This window comes from Erigeron canadensis, chromosome 5, assembly GCF_010389155.1.
Source record: "Erigeron canadensis isolate Cc75 chromosome 5, C_canadensis_v1, whole genome shotgun sequence".
Taxonomy (NCBI): Eukaryota; Viridiplantae; Streptophyta; class Magnoliopsida; order Asterales; family Asteraceae; genus Erigeron; species Erigeron canadensis.
Window position 1 is genome coordinate 1,234,640 of NC_057765.1, and position 23,468 is coordinate 1,258,107.

The window sequence follows — 23,468 nt, forward strand, 5'->3', positions numbered from 1 at the left end:
ATGTATTATTTTCATGATAATCTAACTTCTTGAATAATATGGTTTAGGAGGTTTTTATGCATTAAAAAAAGCATTTGAAAGGTTTTACCCATTTGATCCATTTCTTTTGCATCAACTTCTTATTCATCTTTGAATTTGCCCATTTCACCCATTAGAGATAAATGATTATTCAACTTAGCTCATCATGAGTAAATTGATTAAAATTACCACCTCTAGATGAGGTTAGCAAATATATATTCCTTAGATAAGGAATATATACACATCAACTTTTTAGTTTTGAAATAATAAAAAATGACTTTATTTTTCTGGAAAAAGACACTTTTTTGGTCAAAGCGTGTAAACGTGTTTGCTAAGACACACCTGAAGTCTCTTTGAAATGGCAAGAAAAGGTTGAACATCTCCCCTTGTTCCAACAACAAGCACTGCAATTTTTAATTTTGGAATCACTTTGTAAGAATCCGTAACAATAAAATCCATTTCAGGGGGAACCCCTTCCATACTTTGATATTCAAACAACTCTGAAGGTACATGTGCATTGTCAGATATATCCACCTCCATTGTACCATCACTTTGAATCTTTACAAGTTCCACAATAAGCTTTTGCTGAAAATATAATTATGAAAAGATTCAAAAGAACATTCATAAGAGACAGAAATATACAATTACAACATATTAGAAAAGCTTAAAACTAAGACATGAAACGCTTTCAAAAAAAAAAAAAGATATAGGTTCATGCTAGATTTAATAGTTAAACCACTACGAAGGTGGCTTAGTGGTAAGGCGTCCTGATGTCCTCACAAGAGACCTTAAGTTTTAAACCTACATAGGTAAACATCTTGAGAGTGGCCATGGAAAAGCTTCGGAATCGGTCACGGGGACACCCCGGTTAGGACACTTACATCTGAGCAACAACCTAAATTTTCTGAACTTTCCTCAAAGACCTCCATATATGCTCCCACTTATGAAACAATTAAAATCCAGAAGATTGTCAAAAGACAAAATATGATGACTTTGCAAAAATGTTATGTCACAATTGAACCCATGCCTGTTCACCAAGACATATGTCACAAAAGACTAAAAAAATGTTGTGTCACATATTACTAATATCCCCAAATTTCTTTTACACATTTCATCGAACACTTTATATGTATCACCAAAAGTTTTGTTTGTTTATATTATAATCACCTGAATCAAAAAATAAAATTAAGGAATCACTTTTTATCATGGAAAAACATATCTAAATGACCCATCAGCAACAAAAACCAGATGAATCCCTTCAAAATCTTTGACACCAGAATCTCCAAAAAGAAAGAATACAGATATATTCCGTCCCACTTGGTTATCATTCACGCAATATTTTAAAATCTTTCCCCATATTTTTTCTTTACAAAATCTGATATAAATTAAACACACAAGATTAGAACACTAAAACCAAGAACTCACCTTGTTATTTCCTTCATCAAATTTCACATGAATCCATTATCGTATGTTATCGGACTTTACATCTTGTCACATAAACTATTCTGAGCTCTCCATTGACGAATTAATCGCTTTGAATGATGTTTTTCTTCCTAGAACTTCATCTTTAATCTCGTTATCTACAACCCTTCACATCAAAGAAAATATAATAAAACCCACTAACAAAAAAATTAATAATATAAAAAAAATAACTAATCAAATGATGGAAAACAAAACCTAGTGTAGTGATTTATACACAAACCTTCATAAATATTAAGGAATATGGGGAAGATGATTAATCGGGAGAAAAAGGAGAGAAAGGGGGAAAGAAGATGCAAAGAAAGAAAGATAAAAAAAAAGTGAAAATAAGATTGTACTAAAAGCATATTTCACCAACTTATTTCAAATTTAAAATCCCCACACATTTACATATCCCCACACATTTATTTCAAAGGACCCGCCCATTTCATCTTTGAATTTTCTGACATAACTATGCAGTCAAAGTACCTTTGAAATCCCACATATCACTTTCATACTTTCCTATACATACATATATCCGTATACAATAAATCACATAGTATAAACACCTTAAAATACACACCAATTTCATCATCAAAAAGTTAAAAAACTGACGTGGCCTATCTATCTATTTGAGAATTCCTATTTTGTGACATCATGCGAAATCCTCCTCTAGTAGAGAAGGAGATGTGTATGCATACAGATTAGGGTTGTGCATGGTCCGGTTTGGTCGGTTTTTGCTAAAAATCTCAACCAAACCAATGCAAACGGTTTAACATTTTTTCAAACCAGTCCGTCCAAATTGTTATGCCAAACCAAACCAACCTAAACCAATTAACCGGTTTGGTTTGGTCCGGTTAAACTGTTATCATACTTTTGACGTTCATATATAAAAGCTTTTAGTAATACTAAATTGCAAAAGTTTCACTTATACTTAAAATGAAACACACAAAGTATTTTGAAAAATATAAATCATATAATATTAATTAGCTTGGTGATTTAGGAATCGTATCTTTGAAAATTTTAAATCTAGAATTTGAATATGTTCAACTTTATACCAACTAATAATTTGTTATTTATAATTTATAACATTGAATATTAATATATACATGTATATGTATATATATATAATAATAATAATAATAAACATACCATTGATATAATTAAATGGTCTGATTTGGTTAAACCGGTTTGATAAAAGTCTAAAACCACGTACCAAACCATAAGAGCGGTTTATTAGAAAGGCAAACCAACGGTTTAAGTTTTTGATTTTAAACCGACCAATCCGTCCAATTACTTCGGTTTAAACAGTTTAACCGGTTTAGACCAAACCGTGCACATCCCTAATACAGATATATAGAGTTGTGGCATAAGAGAATTAAGTGGTTATCAATTTTGGCTTTCCAATTGATAAACAAAATCAATGATGGTTGAACCGGTAAACGTGTTTACATAAAAATTCGGAGGTCGCGGGTTCGATCCCACCTCCCGAGTTTTTTAATTAAAGATTATTTAGGGCGCGTTTAGTTGGAGAAAATGTTTTTAAGTTTTCCATTTCTAGTTTTCTAGAAAATGAAAAGGTTTTTCATTTCTAAAAAACCCTTGAAAATTTTGAAAACGCGTTTAAAATAAAAGATAGAGTTTTCATTTTTCCATTTTAGAAAACTAGAAAACATGTTCAAATTCACTTGTTTTCTAATTTCAGGTTTAGAAAATAGAAAAGTGAAAACAAAAACTGAAAAAAAACAGTTTTCTAATTTTAGTGCAAAAGTTGGAAAAAGGGAATTTTCATTTTCTAGGAAAACTTTTCTAAAAAATTACAATTTGAACGCGTTTCTTGTTTTCCATGTTTTCTTGGAAAATGAAAATGGAAAACAAAGGAGTTTTCTTGAACTAAACGCACCCTTAGTGTTCCTCATATCATACTTAAGTGGACACTCCACATCTGCCTACATGACTTGTTGCTCGCCACATTGTTAGAGGTATTTTTTGCTAAATTATACATCCATGTTATTCATTGGCCCTTGATAGAATCATATCGTTTATACATGTTTATAGCATTTTAGTTCTGTTCACTCAAAGAATTTGGAATCATCTTTTACCAAGATGTAAGATCCATCCATTTTGACATAAAATTATCCCACTGAAAGTTAATTATGCCAAAGTTAAAAATAAGATAAAGTTCTTTGACAAAGAGCATAAATTAAAGCTTTAATTCCCTCTCATCTTGTCAAATTACCTATTTACTCCTACCCTTCATCATGCTATTCTTGCATTCTTGATTCTACTTCAACATCACCATTAGGACCACAAACCAAAAGATCCAACAGTTACAATCGAACCAAAATGAGCTGTTGCGGAGTTAGGAAACCAAGAACACTCTCTCCTTCAAGAAGTTCACCACCACCAATGCCACCACCACCAACAATCAATAACTACCCGCAACCAAAAACTGCCAAACATGAAGTCCTTTTATCAATGCCTAATTGTAAAGTTCATTTAATGGATGAAGGGGAAGCCATAGAGCTTGCGAGTGGAGATTTCAAGCTAATTCAGATATCAGACGATGATATTTTGTTAGCAACCATAATCAAAATTAATGATGATCTCCAATGGCCATTAACCAAAGATGAACCAGTAGATCCTCTTCACTACTTGTTCTCTTTGCGCCTTATCAAAGATGAGGCTCCTTTGAGTTATGGCGTGACCTTCTCAGAGAATGTCCATGGGAATTTCAAGTTGTTGGATAAGTTCTTGAAAGAGCACTCAACTTTTTCAAGTTCATCATCATCAAGAAAAGCGGATATTGATTGGAAGGATTTTGCTCCAAAGGTTGATGCTGATAATAATTTTCTTGCAAAGGCTATCGCAGAAGGAACTGGCCAGATCATTAAAGGGATTTTGTTATGTAGCAATGCCTACACAAACCAGGTTTGTGTTTGTTACGAGTCCATACTTTTGTTTACATGCATGGCTAAGGGTGATAAAATGGCGAGTTGGGTAATATGGTCTAGTATAATTCTCAATTTATTTTGGTTATCGTAATAGATGCTATTTGCTATGTTTGTTCTAACAAAAATTATTCATGAATCAAAACAGGTTCAAAAGGGAGGTAATATGATCTTAAACCAGGCAATGGAGCAAAAGAATGGCATCTCAAGAACCACTATAAATGAAAGCAACAAAATCAATGGTTCAAGAAAGGAGAATGGAATCAACAAAAGCTTAAAAAGGTGCAATAAAAACACTTTCCATTTTATTTTATTTTTGTTTTGAAGATTGCTCTCCTATTTGGTTATTTAAACATGTGTGCATATTTAGTGCTAGAAACCTCTCAAGGATGACAGAAAACATGAGCAAAGCAATGCTGAATGGTGTCGGAATAGCAACCGGGTCTGTCATGGGTCCGATGGTTCGGTCACAAGCAGGGAAGACCTTTTTTAGTATGGTTCCAGGGGAGGTCCTTCTAGCTTCTCTTGATGCAGTTAGTAAGTTGTATCATCCAAGCTCTAGTTTTTCTTCCTTCATATACAAAATATGACAATTATGACTCATGTAAGAAAAACTTCTTGTTTGGGTTCTTATTATATAGAGTAGTTTGGTATATAAAGTAACAATTGATTGGCCAAATTAATTAAATTTTTTATAAGAGTACAATCAACTGTTTGAACATATCAAATTGTTATTAACCAAAAACTTGCAGACACAGTAATGGATGCAGTTGAAGCTGCACAAAAACAAGCCTTATCTGCCACATCTGGTGCAGTCACTAGGATGGTCGGTGAAAGGTAAGAAAACCTCTTTTTTAACATCTTCTATATGACTTTTCGTGTATCTTTTACGTGATAACTTACATTACAGTCATGTACGTGATAACTTACATTACAGTCATGTATTTTGCTATGCGGAAAACAGGTTTGGTGAAAGTGCAGGGGAAGCAACGGGCGATGTGCTTGCAACTGCAGGGCATGTTGCTGGCACTGCTTGGAATGTTGCAAAGATTAGAAAGGCTATTACTCCAGCATCCTCGGTCTCCAATGGCGTTCGCATGAATGTTACTAAAATTCGATAAATTAAATGATTAAGTTGTGTGTCCTACTAAATGAAAATGATCATACAATTGTGATCATTAGTGGTATCTCATATGGAATTTATGCATTTGAATCTTAAACAAACTATTGGAAGGAATTGGTTATCTTTGTGTCCTTATTCTTTAATCTTCAAGTTTTTAAAACTTTTGATTAAGTCACGAGCAATTATTGGACTTGGCTCAAAAAGGTTGAGGACTTTGAACACCAAAAGATTTAACATCCAGCTAATGCTTATGATTAAGTATACTTTATGGTATACTTTGTTAGAATTTATGAAAACGATGGATCAAGACAAAATATGTGAAGCTTGCTTCACGTGATCCATTTGGTCAACATAATCAATTGCGTCACTTTATCTATCTAATATCTTATCGATTTCTCTCTTTATGTTGACTAAATTAAACACGTAAAACACACCTGATATATTTTGTCTTGTTCCATTATTTTCATAAATACAAACAAAGTATACAATAAAGTATACTTAATCATATGCAAACAAAAAGGGTTTATTTTTTACAAAATAAAAACCTTTGGCTACTAATTAAGTTTATCTATAGAAAACTTGGGCTACAACTATTACCATGGCAACTTCACATGCAAATGATAAAACCTCAAAAAGGTCAAAAGTAGAACACCCACGAAAGGCTATACACCAAACTTGTATTTACAACCAACATTAAGGGGTCTATAACATAAAACAAATCACGCCGCATTTTTTTTCTTTTACCAGAACTACTTTTTAAATAGTAACAAACCTTTGCAACCCATAAACCCTAACAAAAAAAAAAAAAATCAATGTCGGACGATGATATGAAAACATCATCAATGAATAACATATACAAAGTATCAAGAAGAATAAAGAGGAAAGAAAACTCATTATATAATTCGTTACGTTCGATACACGAGGACTCGATATTCGTATCGGAGATAGCTGAATTATGGCCTGAGTTACCTCTTGTAGCCAACTTACGTTGTGGACTTTGGTATTCTAATAAGTTTATTAATCATTCAAATTATAATTGTTACTTTAAGTCAACTGATGGACATACTAATAACCTGTCGTTTAATACTTCTCGCCTTAATCTTCATCTAGCTTTACTTGCAGGTTAGTCTTTTTATTTTTATTTCTAATTACTAATTCTTTAGTAAAATTTTGTTGTAATTGTTATATTAAATATGTTGTTGTACGAATATTGATTTTGGTTATAGATTTGTAGGTTATCTTTAGTGTAAAATTAAGGTCCTAGCTAGCTATTCGTGTCATCTAGCAGAGTATATTTTATATATATGCCAATTTATTCGGATTTAGGTAGATATCTTTAAGGATCATCATGTTTCAACATAGGATGTTGTGATGTAGAATAGTTGATATCCGATTAGATTGAATTTAATGTGAGGTCAACGTTCCTCCAGTTAAACTAATTTGAAACACTGTTGTGTAGAAGTACAGAGTTATGATCAAACGATTGTCGTCTCTCTGATTCAATGATTTAAAATCTCTTTATCTGGGCATATTGTTACTTTACACACTATGAGCATGACTGTTTAGCAGAGTCTCTTGTCGGTGACGATTGACGAATAGATGTCTTCCTACCAATTACGTCATAATGACCATGATAGTGATTAAACAAGTACACAGGGTAAAAAAGCTCTAAAATTATCATGGTTGACAAAGCTTAAACATAACAGAATTCGAGTAAAACTAATATCTATACTCCTTTATAAAAATTATCACACCCTCCATTTTTAGAAATACTAACACAATAGTTACATATGAAATTACTAAATTACCCTTTAAAACACCCACTATGGAAAGAGTTTTTATAAGATATCAAATTTGCTCTTAATGAATTAATTTACACTCTAAACCTTTATTTTAATAATTATCACTTTAAGCCCTTACGTTCTAAAAATTTCCACTATCACAATTACATCAACCTACACCACTTGACACCGCCACCACCACCAATAGTACCATCACCGACACCACTAGGCCGCCTTCCCCACCATCACCGCCACATTGCGTGGGTACCATGCTTGTTTCAGTATAAAAAGAGAAGCATAGTGATCAGTTAAAGGATCAGAATAGCTGGAAATCTGCTATGGACTTTTCAGTGTCTGACTGATGAGGTCTTTCTTTCAACAAGTGTCAAGTTTTCTGTATCTAACTCCATAAGTTCGTCCATCTCCTAAAGTCTCTTCCAGAGAGACTCAGAATCAGTTTTTGTCAGTCGCCTTTGTTCCTTGACGGTCTGACCTTCAAGAGAAGCTTGACATACAAGCTCGCAGACTCGTCTGGAGCGTAATGCAAGCAACATCTACAAATGGGTTGTCACCATGTATGGCAAGCTCATTATTCTTCACCTACCCGTGTAGGCCTTATCCTGAACTGGTGTAATTACTTGATCCAAAATGTCCCTTTGGGACCATGGATCGGTGCGAGGGGTCAACTCTCTTATAGCTTCACTTCAAAATAAAGCCAGAGAGCTTGTAACCTCTAGACCCTTAGTTAGGATAGCATCTGACGTAGCTCCTTGACTCTTTATGGCACAAACCATGGTTGACAAATTATAAATTTCCTTGGGCAGCCGCTTTCGAACATATTAATTATGAAAATGGAAGCCCTTTTTTTTGGTCTGCCTGAGGTCACATCATTACTTGCTTATCTGCTCGTTATGACCCGGTACTTATAATTTACTTTGGGTATGGAGTTTGGCAACTGGTTTAGTGTATGCACTCCACTTATGATTCATAGAGTTTTAATGTTCATACTTATGTGAATATATGTAAGGTGAATATGTTTTGGATAGATAATAATATTTGGAGTTTCGGTTTCTTGTTTATGGATAGGACAGAAGGGAGGGTGTATGATCGTTGATTCTACTCGGAAAGGGAAGAGGTTTCCAGACAGTATGTCAAAAACCATACCAATTTGGACTTGTGTGTTGAATCGTGCTATCTTGAATTACAGAAACAAAATGGATGGGATCATTAAGCCAATGGAGCGAGTAAGTAGCGGTTGTTTCCATTTATACTGTTATTGCAAGTACTTAATGAATTATATCATGGGAATATATTGCTACCGACAATTCCATTGATTGTTGTTGAACTTTCCCCAATTAAACGAATAATGGAACTTTGATAATTTAACATGTAATTATAGATGAAATATATATTTTATCTTTAAAGTGTAGTTAGTGATGCCTATGATAATTTAGTCACAAAGATATATCTTTCTAACAATTGCATACTGTATGAGTTAGTATAACTTAGTATTGTGTATCTTGCTGGCATGATTGTAGATGGATTTATCTGCTCAAAATTCTGAGACAACTGCGCCAGAGTCCTTTGAATGGGACACATCTTTGCATCTTCCCCTTTGGGTGCCAGACACAGAGAAAACTAGGATAGAGAATCACTTGGACGGATGGGTAAAGCAATTGGAAACAAGTGGAGCAGATATCGCTTCGATCTCATCTTTACTGAGAAAACCTTTACGACCTCTCTGGATCTCACAAAAAACTGTCATATGGTTGAACGAAGTTCCTGATTATGATTCATGGGATTTTACACCAATAATCCTTATTTCTGCATCTGCTTCAAGCGATATATATAGACAAAAGACGAGTTCTGAGTTTAGTTGGAACTACATAGCAGGAGCTGGTGATGATGAAGAGAGTTGGGCAAGAGGTTTAACTCCCGCCCTATTTTGGAATAATGTCTATGATTTGATTAATTCGGGGCCTGATATGTGTAACCAAAAGGTAGCTGCACTTGTTGAAAAGGATAGAGTATATCGTGCTCAACGCGGACAAATTGCTCCCCAGCTATCGGTTAAAGCTACAAAGTCAGGGGGTACCGCTTCAACCCATATTCAAGATCAACCATTTGACATCACAAACGAGAACGGAAGTAGTGGACATTTGTTGGGTGATGAGCATTCAATGTTTTGGTTGGGTTTGACGAACCTTGCGGTTTGTTCAAGTGGATATGGTAAGCTTATTTATTTATTTTTTTTGTATACATGATAATTAGTTATATATTTGCTTGATAATACGAGACCAGCTGAGTAGAGGTGTTTTTTCAGACTCTTCGGAATTGGTCTGTTTAGTGTACATAGGAATTTGTTATGAGCTCAAGAGAAAGAATGGAATTTTATTTCTCTTCTTCCCGTATGATTATTAAAATCATGTCCTGTTTTGCAGATTTCAAGGCATCCAATGTCGATGTCATACTCAACTGTGATCAAAATCAGGTTCTTTGTACCCTTGTGGATGCTGAAGCTCATTTACACCTGCCTATTATGGTTCGTAGTGTCATTGTTTTTAGCCTCGGTCACTATATCCCTTATATTCTCGTCGGAGGTGACAAAATGGGTGGGTTCGGTAATAGGTCAAAATGGTTTTATTCTAAGCTTGGATCTGACCCATCAACACTTTGTTGGCGGTTTTTGAATTTTATAAATACTAATGTGTTAAATAGTACACCAAATATGTTTACTGTTTTAACCCTTTTGAGATGGAACGCAATGCAAATCGACTGATTATTAGGCAAATGGGTCAAAACTGCCAACTGTAGTTTTATTTTCTTTATTAATCTGCCTTAGCTTATTTCATAATTTTTTATTTTTTAACTTTACAGAACTCAAAGTTTGATAGATTTTCTCTGCAAAGAAATTTACCTTCTGCATTGAGTTTTGCCATGCTGCATCTGAGAGGGGGGAAGAGGCTTGCAGTCTGCTGCAACAGTGGTAAGCATCATCTTATACGTTCTCCATGGACTTTTTATTTGAAATACTGTTGCTCACTGATTTTAAAAGCTAGAGAACTAGTAGTTTTTGCTTATCTTTGACAATTAATCTTAATACCTGGACACTTCTTAAACACAATGTTGCAATTAGGCATGGTGTACTTCTTCATTGCCATACCAACGTTATCATCAATTTATGGTTTTCGTTTTTCAGGAGAAGACATTAGTGTTTGTGTTTGCTTGGCAATATTGATCTCCTTATTCAATGTTGAAGGTACACATAATATAGATAAGTAATAGTGTAAAGTTAATTAAAGTAAATATGTAAATACATGTTATTCCTGCAGAGTGTACATCCTTTAGAGAAAGGATACATACCCTAAATTTAAACCAAATGTAAAAGTTCAAACCCATTTTGACCTGTCATGTTTTGACCCATACCAAAAATTACCCAAAATATGCTTGTCACCTAGTTACAATGAAGATTATATATTAATCATATGTGGCATGCATGAATTTACTCATTCACAAGTTATCTAAAATGTCAGTTGTACCAATTTCCATGTATCATTTTTTTGGCCACTACAGAGTGCATACCTTTTTTAAGACCTGTAGATCTACCACTTAGCAAGCTAATAACTTTTTAATAGTTAGAAAAATGTGTGTTGGCTATAAGGAATAGAATAATATTCCCCGGACATGGCAATCTCAACCTATATGAATGGATTGATTTTGTCTTTTATTTTCTCTTTATAAATGTAAAAAAAGTGTTTCTGGGCCAACCCGAACCAACTAGAGTTACTTGTATTGAAGGGAGAATCTATTAGTCGATGCATTTGGCCTTTTTCTAGGTTTTCTAACTGCTACTTTGACGATTGGTTGATGGTTAATACCAAGCGTTCTTTCTCTGTTTCCAAATAATGTTCAAAGTGTCCAAGAGTTGGTTGATGTGAACTATATATGTATCCACTGATCCACAAGTCTTCGTGTTTTGTATCCTGTCTAAAGGGGAAGGGAGTGGTGGACGGCATGGGTAACGGTATGCCATGCCGCCGAGGGAACACCGGCGCCATCCCCACGGCATGGCAGCGGCATGGAGTGGAGCGGCATTAAAGCCCGGCGAGGGATGCTCAATTTCGACCGTTGGGAGAAGCGTATGAGGGGTAGGGTCCACCTTAAAGTGACCGTTTGAAGTTAATTAAAAAATAATAATAATTTCCCCTACCTATTTTTAACCAAAAAAAACACCAAACAAAAACATATCTTCACACTTCCACAAAAAAAACACCACATTACTAAAAAATGGATTCCTCTTCCTCATCTTCTTCATTTTGTGTTCCACCGAAGTTAGACGATTCGTCTACGGGGAGTACTTTTCAGTTTTTTGATCAAGTGTACGCCGAGCTTGAAGATACCGGCACCTCTACCGACACTCGTAGGTATATTGATCGAGACCGGGAAGAAGCTCACGCGATACTAATGCGTGACTACTTCTTTGAAGACTCAAAGTTTGACGAATCATTTTTCTTGTCATTGTTTTCGCATGAGCAAAAGGTTGTTTTTGAAGATTGTTGGTGATATTGAAGCTAACTTTAGCTACTTTCAAGAGGGGTACGACGCACGGGGTAACAAAAGTTGCAGCGCTCTTCAAAAGTGCACATCGGCGATCAAGCAACTGTCTACGGGTGAACCTTCAGACGCGTATGACGAGTATTTATGTATGGCTGCTAGAACGGGACGCGAGACCATGGAGTACTTTTGTGATGCGGTTGTCAATTTGTATCAAAAGGAGTTCTTACGTAGGCCGACATCTCATGACATTGCTCTCATCACACAAGCTCATGAAGAAAGACACCACATTCCAGGAATGCTTGGTAGTTTTGATTGTACACACATCGAATGGAGGATGTGCCCTAGACACTTAAAGGGGCAATACACGAGGGGTGATCACAAGGTACCTACTATTATGATTGAATGTGTTGCTTCTTATGACTTGTGGATTTGGCATTCGTTTTTCGGTCCCGCTGGATCGAACAACGATGTCAATGTTTTGCAGCAGACGCCGTTGTTTCAAAACGAGCGCAATGGATCCGTGCCAGACAGTTCATTTAGCGTAAATGGACATGATTACAAGCGCGGTTACTACCTTACCGATGGAATCTATCCTAGGTGGGTTGCGTTTGTTAAAGTTTATCCTCATCCAGTGGAACAAGATGAGTAGAAATTTAAAAGACTACAAGAGGCTGCAAGAAAGGATGTTGAGCGAGCGTTTGATGTTCTCAAGGGAAAATGGAAGATCTTAGATCGTCCCCTCCGGCTATGGACAAAGGAGAAGATCAAAAAAGTCGTCGCTGCGTGTACTATACTACACAACATGATCATCAAAGACAACGGGCGGGCGATATCACCGGTTCATATTATGGATCCACCGGTGCCAAGAGTTTATAACCCGGAAGCAAACCGGGAAATAATGGATGATAACGTGCATCATCGGCTCCGATACGATCTCACGGCGCATGTATCGGCTTTAGACTTATCATTCCTTGACGATCCAGCGATGCAGCCACCATCAGTCGCGAGTTTGATTTAGTTGTCTTCATTTTAGAAATTTAGAATTTAAATTTATGTACTTTTTAATTTATGTTTATGTAATGTTTAGTTTTAATTTTAATGAATTTTTAAGTTTTTATTTAATGTTTGATTAAATTAAATGAAAAAGAAAAAAAAAATTTTGGAAGGGATGAGAAAGTCATGAATGCCATTAAAAATGTTTGGGAGGGTTGAAAAGGAAAATTGAGTTGGACGTATTTGATTGGTAGAATTTAAGAGGGATGGGAAATTGGGAGTCATGACTCCTCTCCTCCTAATACAATTGCCGTGATGCTAAAGTTAAAAAAAACAATAGCTTTGGAGGAAACAAGCCAAATGGTCCAAAATCCATCCAAAGCATCTTTAAATTAAAAATCTGAACAATTCTTGTACATAAATCTTTAAAATCATTTTATTCAGAAATCAAGATTTCAATTACAACGGTATAATTCTTGTAGTCATATTTGAGACATTAATTATTGATATGAACAATTTTAATTTTGGACCAAAGCTAACACCCTAACAAGGTGGAATCATGGGGTATCACAAGAAAAGCACAGCACGACATGAAAATTATGTAGAGTAAAACTAAATGTATAAAAGGATCAAGTAAATCCATACGAACCATTCAATAGTGCAAGTAACCGGATCACATCTAAGCATAAACCCTAATTGGGAATGATGAATCATGGATCCAAGAAGAGTCGAAATCCAATTCTAGCATAATCAAGCAATCAATCATCCAATACATCTTTGAGCTCACTTGTTCACCTGAAAAGTGTACTACAACAGGTCAACATAAAGTTGTTGAGTTCGTAGGGACAAGTAATAGGAAATAAGTGTGTCGGGATAACAACCGTTAACGATATACGAGGATTAAAGTACTTAATCACGTTCCAAGGAAACCCTAAAAGGTTTCACGTTATCACAAATCAACGTTTTCGTTCAATTATAGTTATAATGGCACGACTTACATAATAAATAATGCGCGATAAACCGGCATGACTTACATGATAAACAATGCGTATAATACGTTTCAGGCACGACTTACATATATTTCAAATGCGTAAACTACGTTCAAGGCACGACTTACATATATTTCAAATGCGTAAAATACGTTCCAGGCACGACTTACATATATTTCAAATGTGTAATATCACGGCACGACTTACATATATTTCAAATGCGTCATATCAACGTTACGTTACAACTAAGCATTCATATTCAATATACATGTTAAACAATATCGTTAACAACAAAGTTATGCCACAAATCGTGGGCTTATCGTTATGCCATCAACATGGACTTAATCGTTATCACCATCACAAATCTATAATACGTTAAGGGGGAAAATGTTATCATGCGAGATCCTATGTCCCGATCCTTATCAAAATGTTTTCCATCAATCAACAACACAATGCACATACACTTCTTACGATTCTAATTTCAAGGAATCATTGATGCTTATATATAGGGTCACCCGCAACCTTCCCACCACATCTCCTATTCATTGAAAGTATAACCATCTTCGATGTATGTACAACTACCCAAACCACAACAAGTATTCATAAATTGAAGCATAATTAACCGAGCAACAAGTCAATACGTTAATCAAACAATCAATCGATTAAACAACAATAACAAGCACGTACACTTTTCAGCCCGAATCTCAATTGAGTAGGGAGGGTTTACGAAACTCACCTTTGTCGGCAAAACAAGTTAAGAATGATCACAAGCGCACAATATTCGTCACACGATCCCAACCTATAGTTATACATATATGCATATCAATACACTTCATAATTTCATTATTCGGGACTCGTTCGATCAAATCAGAATGATGTTTGTTGGATGGATACGAGATTAAAAGGATGTTAAGAATCGACTTGACAAGGATTAAACGAGTTAAAGTCATAAAGGAAGGAAACAAGCAACAACATGGGTAAGAATGGTTTGACTAAAAGTCAAAACTGACCAAGAACATCCAAACCCTAATTCGACACTTAAATTCCGATTTTAGTGAGGTTCAAGACTCAATTTAACATATAATCAACATGATTGAACATAACAAACATAACTCCTTTCATAATTTCGTTCCATAACATCACTTTAGACTCAAGAATCGTCCTTGACCCATTTTGGCCTCACAAAACCCTAATTCGACATAGACCTTGATTTGAAGAGTGTTAAGACATGGTTTGAGCATAATTTGACATAAGTAATGTGTATGAAACTAACCCATACTTTAAAATCGTTCCATAACCTCAATTAAGCCTCAAATCCGATTTTTGACCTAAATTATCCAAGTTGTCAACCCCAAAATCGACCCATTAAGCTTTTGAACCAAAAATTGACTAAGGGTTGTTTAGATTAGACTTGAAACATGATTATAAACATAAAATGGTGGATTTGAGATGAGTTTTACTTACCAAAATTACCTTCAAAGAGTCAAACCCGAATTTGAGCTAGATGGAAGGATTTCTTGCACTTTGACTTTCAAAATTTTGATATGATATAGTAATGATGATAATGATGTTGATTCCTTCACTAATCTAGCTTCAATGACATTAAGTGATGATGATTTTCTAGAGAGAGAGAGGGAGATGCAAGAGTGTGTGTGTTCTTGCATAAAGTAGAGAGGGAAAGAAAGATAAGAAATGGATGGGTGGGTGGGTGGAAGTTAAAGTCTAAGATAAGGGGGTGTGGGTGCCAGCACTTTTAGACTATTACTCTGTGAATTAGTCTATTTTTTGATTCCAGCACCATTAGACTATTACTCTGGGAATTTGTCTATTTTTTGATTCGAGCACCTTTAGACTATTACTCTGGGAATTAGTCTATTTTCTGTCTTTTTCTCATTTTCCCCACATTTAGACTACTAGAAACACGAGTTATATACATGAAGGATGAATCCGAAAAAAAAGGCAAGTGTTACCTGCATAATTAACGAAAGTCAACGGGTCCATCACCACGAGTGTTACAATTAATCATTGTCAAATAGGTCAAAATTCGCAAATGTTACAATTGAATGTAGATATAAGTCATATAACGAGAAATCTATTATCTGTATTTGTGTGTCACAACTTTACGATTAATTTTGATCAGGGGTTTATGATGACGGAAAATTTTTCAAAGAGAAAAGAATAACAAAGCTAGATATGCGGGAGAGACTGATATTCTTATGCAAATATGCCGTAAATGCAAGGCCTTCAAGAGGTAATCTTAAGCAAGTATTCAACTTTCTTTCTAGTGCAAGTCCTTGACTGCGTTTTTGCAAACTTAAACTTGTACAAGCACATTTGTTATAGAGTTATACTAGAGATTAGATACATACATAGTAAAGAGGTGGATCTGAAAAACTTTATGTAATATTCTTTATAACTTTGTTTTCAAAAAGTATAAGCAATGATAGTACTCTGAATAATGTATGTCTTTGTGGTAGTAGTGCATACCCCTTTTCAAAGCCGTCTATCTAATGTTTGTGGTGTTCGTACCCGGATTGTTGTCGTTACATGATCAAGCATATGTACAATATTGAACTGGTCATGAGTTTATATAGTGTTGAACATGGAGTCTGAGTAGACTGTTTTGCCAAGATGGTGAAAGCCCGTAACCATAGCTTTAACATATCATTCTTTTGGTGAATGTCTTCTATTCAAGGAAACTGCTGTAGTATGATAATTGTAAGTGGTCATAACACCTTTCACGTCTTATCATTTTGTTTATTCCGTTTGGAATATCTAAAGCTACTGCAAATCCATATGGGCTATCTATAACGTGTCAGAGAACTAGAGCTATTGGTTTCTTATGAAACAGGAAGTATTCCTTAATGTGCACTAAATTTATGAAATATGGAATAGAATTATATCATTGTTTGAGGATGCAAGGAAACGTTTTAGGCATGTAATCACTCGGTTTACTTATCTTACATTTCTTTTACTATTACTTTGTATATGTGATTATCAGAGGATATACGCAAACTTTTGAAGCACGTAGCTCGACTTATGTCTTGTTTCTTTTTAGTATTACTTGGTGTATGTAATTACCACGTTAATACCTTAGCCTTTTAAGTATCTTTAAAAAAGTAGTTTTATCTAGATTCGGAGAGCATCTTGTTTATGGTTTGGCTCAACCAAACCTTTCTAAATGCACTTTCTTCCTTTAGCTTGTCTAATGATCAAATCCTAGAATTTGCATATGCGTTTTTCTACATTGCAAAAGAATGATTGCTTTATTTTGGCTTCAGAGTAGTATTGTTGTATTGTGTCGTCAGGATAACGCAATCTTCAAGATCATGAGCAGAGCGAATACTTTTGACCCGTTTTTGTAAACCAGTCAACTTGAGTTATGTATGATTTCTTGCAGGTCAAATGAATGATCTTTACAACCTATTAAGCTGATTTGTTTTTGAGATCAATAATAAATATCTTTTAATCAATTGGTCTAGATTGTTAAGGTTGTATTAAAAAGTACCCATTATAACCTGTTGCCCAAAGAACCCATATTGGCGACTTGTAGCTTTAGAATCTGTAGTACGACTTTTGTTGGACTCAACAAGTGGACTTAACAGTTTAACATCTTAAAACTTGTGTGTTGAAACAGAATCCAAGACTTTTCAAGGACATCGAATTTTTTTTAATTAAACATGCATTTTACATGTTGAAACAGAATCGAAATCCCTTAAAAATCGATGCTTTTTAATCTATATTATATTATAAAGCAGATTCTTCCTAGATTTTCAACATTGAACTTGAAATTTTCAATATTGATTTTAAGTACTTCCCCAAAATGTCTCTCCTATTTATTCTATATTTATTTAAAATAACTATAATACTATTTCTCTCTCCTCAAATATCAACCAATCATCTTTTTTTCTCTCCTTCATAAATTATTTATTCTTCCAATTCATTCAAAATCTTTTATCTCAAAAACCGTACATCGATAAATTATAAAAATTGTATGGGTGTTTTTAAAATTTCATGCTCTTTCATTAGAGATGTCATTTGATATACTTTCGACAAATTTTTAAATCCGAGGGCGGAGCCCGTACGGCTAAGGCATTTGACTATCATACTCTATAACATATCAACTCCTATAACCTATCATACTCTATGACCTAGGTATCACCCCACCATTTCACCGCCGCAACGCGCGGGTACTTGCTCTCGTGTATTCAAACACGCATTTCACGCCGAAGAGTTCTGTCTTGCGCATAAAAAACAAGACATATATATAGCTAGGTACAATGATCAAGCACTCGAGCTGTCATTATATTTGGCAATAGAACAGGAATTGATGCCGCAACTTGTTCGTACTGATGAGAATATGTATGTGTCAAATGATAGATGATTCGTTCCTCTATAACAATAACCACATTTATCAATGAGGAATTTGACATTATACCACTATTTTAAAATCGTGCATCATCAAACATGTTTTAGATTATTATACGGTATAATAACATAATCATGTTTGATGATGTTTGGCTAAAATGGTATCGAATTATCGATTATTTATTACATTTCTTAAAGAATTAGTACATTATTAAAGTTGAGATATAGAAAAATCTCAAAAGGTGAAACTTTTAAAATGGTATGTGATGTGATGGTAAAGAATCCCCACCTATGGACGTGAGCTTTGAAAGCATGAAACAAATCTTTTCTTTAAAAAGTGATTGATTTATGTGGAAGTATTAAAGTAGATATGTATATATCGACCACTTTTACGTTGTCACACCACATGAAAACAAATATGATAAAACGGACAACCCGATGATGCATAATGTACAACATCATTATGCTTATGAGTTGAGTTATTATAAAGATTATGAAAATTTATCCATAGGAATTGCTACTTGCACATTACGAGTATATGTCAGTTTACATAGCGTAAGAAGAGGGAATTAAAGGGAAGTTTTTCTTCTTAATTACCTCAAAAATAAGTGATTGTATACAAAACCGAGATTAGATTTAGAAAGAGGATGATGGATGTTTTTGGTTGTTTGTTGGCGATTCCCCGAAGGTAGAGTTCGTGCCCTTTACGTCAATCAAAGGTGTATAATGTATAGTTGATTGAGATCGTGCTTATTGAGTGAGTTTGGATCTGATCGATCGTATGTAGAATATGCTTTGATATGTTTGATCATATTGAGTCTATTATGAATGAGTAGGAATGAATGCCTTTTAGGTCTTTCGATCCTCCTTTTACAGAAGACTTTATCTTGGAGAAAAAGTTAAGCCTCTTTAGAATTTTCCTAAGTCTTAGGCCATAAGAGTCCAGGAGGATTCTTTCCTTCTTTACTGGACTAAGAGATAATATCAGATCCCGAAATTTTAGGGGAACAAGTATTATCTCTTTTATCTTACTGCGGAAGTCTTCGTTACGGACAGCCTTCGTGTCGTAACGTGTTACTGTTCCTTCGTGTGACAGGTCATGCGTACTGCTGGGATGATATATCATCAATAAGGGAAAAACTTTTGAAACAAAAAACTACTACACTTCCCTCTTTAATCCTCTCCACTCATTCTCTTCTCACACTTAAAAAAATCTTAAAGATAGATTTTATAATTTTCTCATCTCTTCTCCTTTCTTTTCCATCCTTAGAAATAAAAAAATTTCCAAATATATCAGATTCCTTCGGGATTGGAGTTTGATATATAAAACACTAATCCTACTGAACTCGTTAAAAAACCTCGATCTAGAGACATAAACTTCAACCATTACGGCATTTAATGACACTTATTGGATGTGCCAATTTATAATGATAATTTTGTCCAGACACACACTGGCATACAGTTTGTCATAGCTAATTCGTTGTTAAACTATCATATATACGTGTCAAATTAGTTATTTGCATGTTCGTCACAAAGTGGTCGAGAAACCGTTGGTTATTTTTGGACGGAAAATTTTGCTGTCGAAAATCCGTCAGTAATTTCAAATTTTCTAGTAGTGATAGAAGCATAAAGAAAATGAAAACTAACATTTTATTAGATACGTGCATCTTTAGGTTTGCTTTTGTTATGATCATGGTACCTTTTGCTAACATGGGAAACGGGCTAATGTCGAAAGTGTCTTGGTACCACTTAATTGAGTACAAGAAATGATGTAACCGATGAGAGTTTTGGTATATCATTTGCAAATTTAATTAAGCCCATGCGTCTATTTGAGAGAGGATCTAGGGTGGAAGCAGGCAGTTCAACCAGTCATAATGACTTCGATTTGGTGTACATGAAAAATAGGTATAATTAATTTTGTGCTTAATTCAACATGGTGCTCGGTAAGTATAGTTATTGAGGATATTTAGACTTTATCTTACATGTAGATCAAGCGATCAAAAGTCGAGCAAGATATAAAACTTTAATGTGAGAAGTTTGGAGTGAGTTTGATTTCTCTGAATTTGGTTATAGCTAATGTTTGATTTGATTTGCTAATAGTGTATTTTCGCTTCAATTGGTGTATGTGACGTAAATGATTTTGTTGGTCGTCAAGCCCATGCATCATTCCAATTTTGATGTATAGTTTGACTTTTGAGTATTTCCTTTTGAACTAGACCCTATATATTTTGTGTTATATAAACCTAATGTAAAATATATGAGTGAAATGAGTTTTCAGTTTATATAATTGATATAACTTTCATCAAATGTTATATATCACGAAAACAAATATTTACGCTTATCAAATCAAACTATAATATCTAAATTGAGACGGATGAAGTATAAATTTTGAAAATGTCCTTATGACCTCTCTCGATTATACATATTATACATTTACTATATAAAATTAATTGATTTAAATTGGTTTTTCACATGTCAAGTTGTGATTGAGTGTGGTCTTATCAAAATTTGATATATCAGTAACTACACATTTCCCTTTATATATTATCTATATTTTTTTACCGAAGATTAAAGGTACTGAGGTAGTAATAGAAATATAAATTTGAACCAAAACAAAAAACAACTGATTTATGATATTAGCCAGCATTTTTTTTTAGCAAAAGTGGATATGCACTAAACAGTTTTTGATTACCTAAAAAATGCGAACATAATAATAGAGTCGAATGAAAAGTTTGATCAAATTTTGAAGTCAAAAATGGTGTGTGAGTGAGAGAAAACCTGAAGGGGGGCCAACAATAACTTGTTGAGAATAAAAAGCAACAATCACCATGACCCAACATAGCATATACTACCAACCCCACATGATTAAATTAAATTTCTATCATTCTACTTTCCTCCTTATTGCATTATCTTATTGTAAATTTATCACGTTATTCCACATTGACCACACTATAATCATATAGTGTACTATTTTAATATCACTCTTTAGCAACATAATCACACAAGTATGAATGAATACATTGTTAATTCTCAGTCATTTGAAGCCAATTGTACATTGGGTTTGGTAGGTATTTTTAGAAATCGAGACATTTAAACAAAACTTAAACCCAAACGCCTTTGATGATATACAAGTGTTCAACCACGCTCATAAAAAGATGTGTCCAAATTTGAAATATGCCTATGTGACTAGAAAATATCAAATTTATCTAATCGATTTTTTCATGTATAAATCATTTCTTGTTAGGCACATCTTTAAGTCTACTTTTTAAACAAATTAAACATATTCTTTATATGATACGTTGGTATAAAAAGGAATGAATTATGTGGGTTATTGAGTCATATATATATTAAATATCTTTATTTTTTCACCTAATATTTCATTTAATCTTCCGAAATTTAAGTAATGGATGGTAATATAAAAAAATATAAGTATATGTAAAAATGTTTGTTTGAGTATTTTATAGATTTAATTGAAAACCGCCTTAAAAACAAAAAGAAAATGATAATGACAGCCCTAAGGTTGTCATTAAAAGCTTATTACATATATAAAAAGTAGTATTTTATATATAATAATTGCCCTCCCAAATTTTCGCAAAAAAAAGTACAAATTTTAATGCATCAAAATAATTAATACTGACAGCCCTAAAGGCTCTCAATAATAAAACTCAAAACAAAAATGAGGTTTTTCTAGCAAATGGTTATAAACCCATTAAAGAGTATTTGCTTTCCATTTTCTCCCTTTCATAAAGAAAGTCTTAAAAGCGACCATTCACGGAGAACACAAAATTCAGCCCATGATATTTTGTGGGTTCTCTTGCGCACGTCCTGGGTTCGAATCTTGTTCCCAACCAAGTCTTCAGGGGTTTTCACCGGACATGCATATATACGGTAAACGCGCTGAGTTTCAATAGGTACATGGCTCCAGAGGGTGGCCACCCACTTACCCTTTTTGATATTTTGTGGGTTCTCTCTGGGTTTTTCTTTCTAAAGCATATCATTTCTCTTAATTATAGTGAAGTATAATTTACCAGAACTTCATGCAAGGATAATCTATTTAGGTCGAGTTTGGTTTGGTATTCTTTTTTTTTTTTCCTTATACACTATTGGGTTTTGTTAAACACAATCCTTAGGGTTGTAGTTAAGGTGAATTAAATAGCTGTACACTTACCATAAAATTTAAAGGTAAACTTTTAATATAAAAGGTATAAACTTTTTATACACGTTAAATGTAACATTTTACTAGATTATTTCATAAGAAAGCACTTATTCTTTTACAAATGCATAGTAATATAATAAGTTAAAGAAAAAAGTTAACTTAAATTAATAAAAACACATCGCACGTATATTTGAATTTGAATACACAATAAAGTAGAAAAAAAATATTTTGATCCAGTTTCACTTGGGTAACCAAATGGGTGCATGCGTGTTTATACCGATTTATATAAGTAGGAAATGAAACAGAAAAGTAAAAATACACATGAGAATTGATTGGTTGACATAATAAATAAGCAGCAGGGTGCCAATTTCTTATAAAATCTAGAGTTAATTACGAATAGAGATCCTTTAAAGTTGTATTCTATTTTATAGGTAAAGTTGAGCACATCTTAACTTTTGGATTAAAATCTTGGCCTTTGATTTTAATCCAATGGTCAAGATACCAACTTTATCAATAAAGTTGAGTTTTAACTTTAGAGGATTTCAATCCGTTAATTACCCATGATGGTCTATGTGGTTTGTTAAAAGATACAGATCCGTAATTTTCATAAATTTAAAGTTTTGATTTCTAATTTTGAAGCCTCATACAATTTAGGTCCAAAAGCATTGACTTTTTGACTAAAAATATTGACTATTTGACTTTAGTTGTTGACTTTTGAACCAAAAATGTTAATAGGGTTTCAAAGTCATAGATAAAAATCATAAATTATGAAAAGTACTATTGAAACCTATAATTTTTGACAAAATACATGAACGATCTTTATAATTATCTCTAAAATCTAAATTAAAATATACATTACGGAGTATTATATTATATATCTACTAAAAACTTACTTACTTTTTATAAGCGCAATGTACAACTTCAAACTTTCGGAGATTTTGCTAGGGTACTTCACAATTTTTAAAAGATGTGATACTAATCCTTAATCACAACTAGATATTAATAATGTTTGTTATTTTTAACAAATGATACAAACCTTTATGCATGTACAAGTTTTATATTAAGTACAATTTC

The 23,468-nt window shown here is 33.8% G+C and overlaps 2 protein-coding genes across 3 annotated transcripts; both read left to right on the forward strand.

Moving 5' to 3' along the window:
• Window positions 1-3,736: 3,736 nt before the first annotated feature.
• LOC122602278 (senescence/dehydration-associated protein At4g35985, chloroplastic-like) lies at window positions 3,737-5,548 on the forward strand. Its single transcript, XM_043774988.1, has 5 exons — window positions 3,737-4,407; window positions 4,576-4,709; window positions 4,798-4,964; window positions 5,180-5,264; window positions 5,392-5,548. The coding sequence occupies exons 1-5, from the start codon at window positions 3,823-3,825 to the stop codon at window positions 5,546-5,548; spliced, it is 1,128 nt and encodes a 375-aa protein (XP_043630923.1). The 5' UTR covers window positions 3,737-3,822.
• Window positions 5,549-6,345: 797 nt separating this feature from the next.
• LOC122598847 (tRNA A64-2'-O-ribosylphosphate transferase) lies at window positions 6,346-16,333 on the forward strand. 2 transcript variants are annotated; one of them, XM_043771327.1, is made up of 7 exons: window positions 6,346-6,672; window positions 8,418-8,575; window positions 8,870-9,560; window positions 9,773-9,873; window positions 10,209-10,317; window positions 10,531-10,590; window positions 16,011-16,333. In XM_043771327.1, exons 1-7 carry the CDS (start codon window positions 6,363-6,365, stop codon window positions 16,166-16,168), a joined length of 1,587 nt encoding a protein of 528 aa, XP_043627262.1. In that variant the 5' UTR covers window positions 6,346-6,362; the 3' UTR covers window positions 16,169-16,333. The 2 variants fall into 2 exon arrangements, with proteins under 2 accessions (XP_043627262.1, XP_043627264.1); XM_043771329.1 differs by having other exon boundaries at window positions 6,585-6,672; window positions 8,423-8,575.
• Window positions 16,334-23,468: the final 7,135 nt, after the last annotated feature.

What these genes read in the sequence shown, in the direction of transcription:
- LOC122602278 (XM_043774988.1), top strand. Translation starts at nt 3,823, where the DNA reads ATGAGCTGTTGCGGAGTTAGGAAACCAAGAACACTCTCTCCTTCAAGA. An exon ending in ATCAACAAAAGCTTAAAAAG is followed by an intron (nt 4,710 to 4,797) that starts GTGCAATAAAAA and finishes GTGCATATTTAG; the next exon opens with TGCTAGAAACCTCTCAAGGA. An exon ending in ACTAGGATGGTCGGTGAAAG is followed by an intron (nt 5,265 to 5,391) that starts GTAAGAAAACCT and finishes TGCGGAAAACAG; the next exon opens with GTTTGGTGAAAGTGCAGGGG.
- LOC122598847 (XM_043771327.1), top strand. Translation starts at nt 6,363, where the DNA reads ATGTCGGACGATGATATGAAAACATCATCAATGAATAACATATACAAA. An exon ending in TCATTAAGCCAATGGAGCGA is followed by an intron (nt 8,576 to 8,869) that starts GTAAGTAGCGGT and finishes GCATGATTGTAG; the next exon opens with ATGGATTTATCTGCTCAAAA. An exon ending in CTCCTTATTCAATGTTGAAG is followed by an intron (nt 10,591 to 16,010) that starts GTACACATAATA and finishes AATTTTGATCAG; the next exon opens with GGGTTTATGATGACGGAAAA.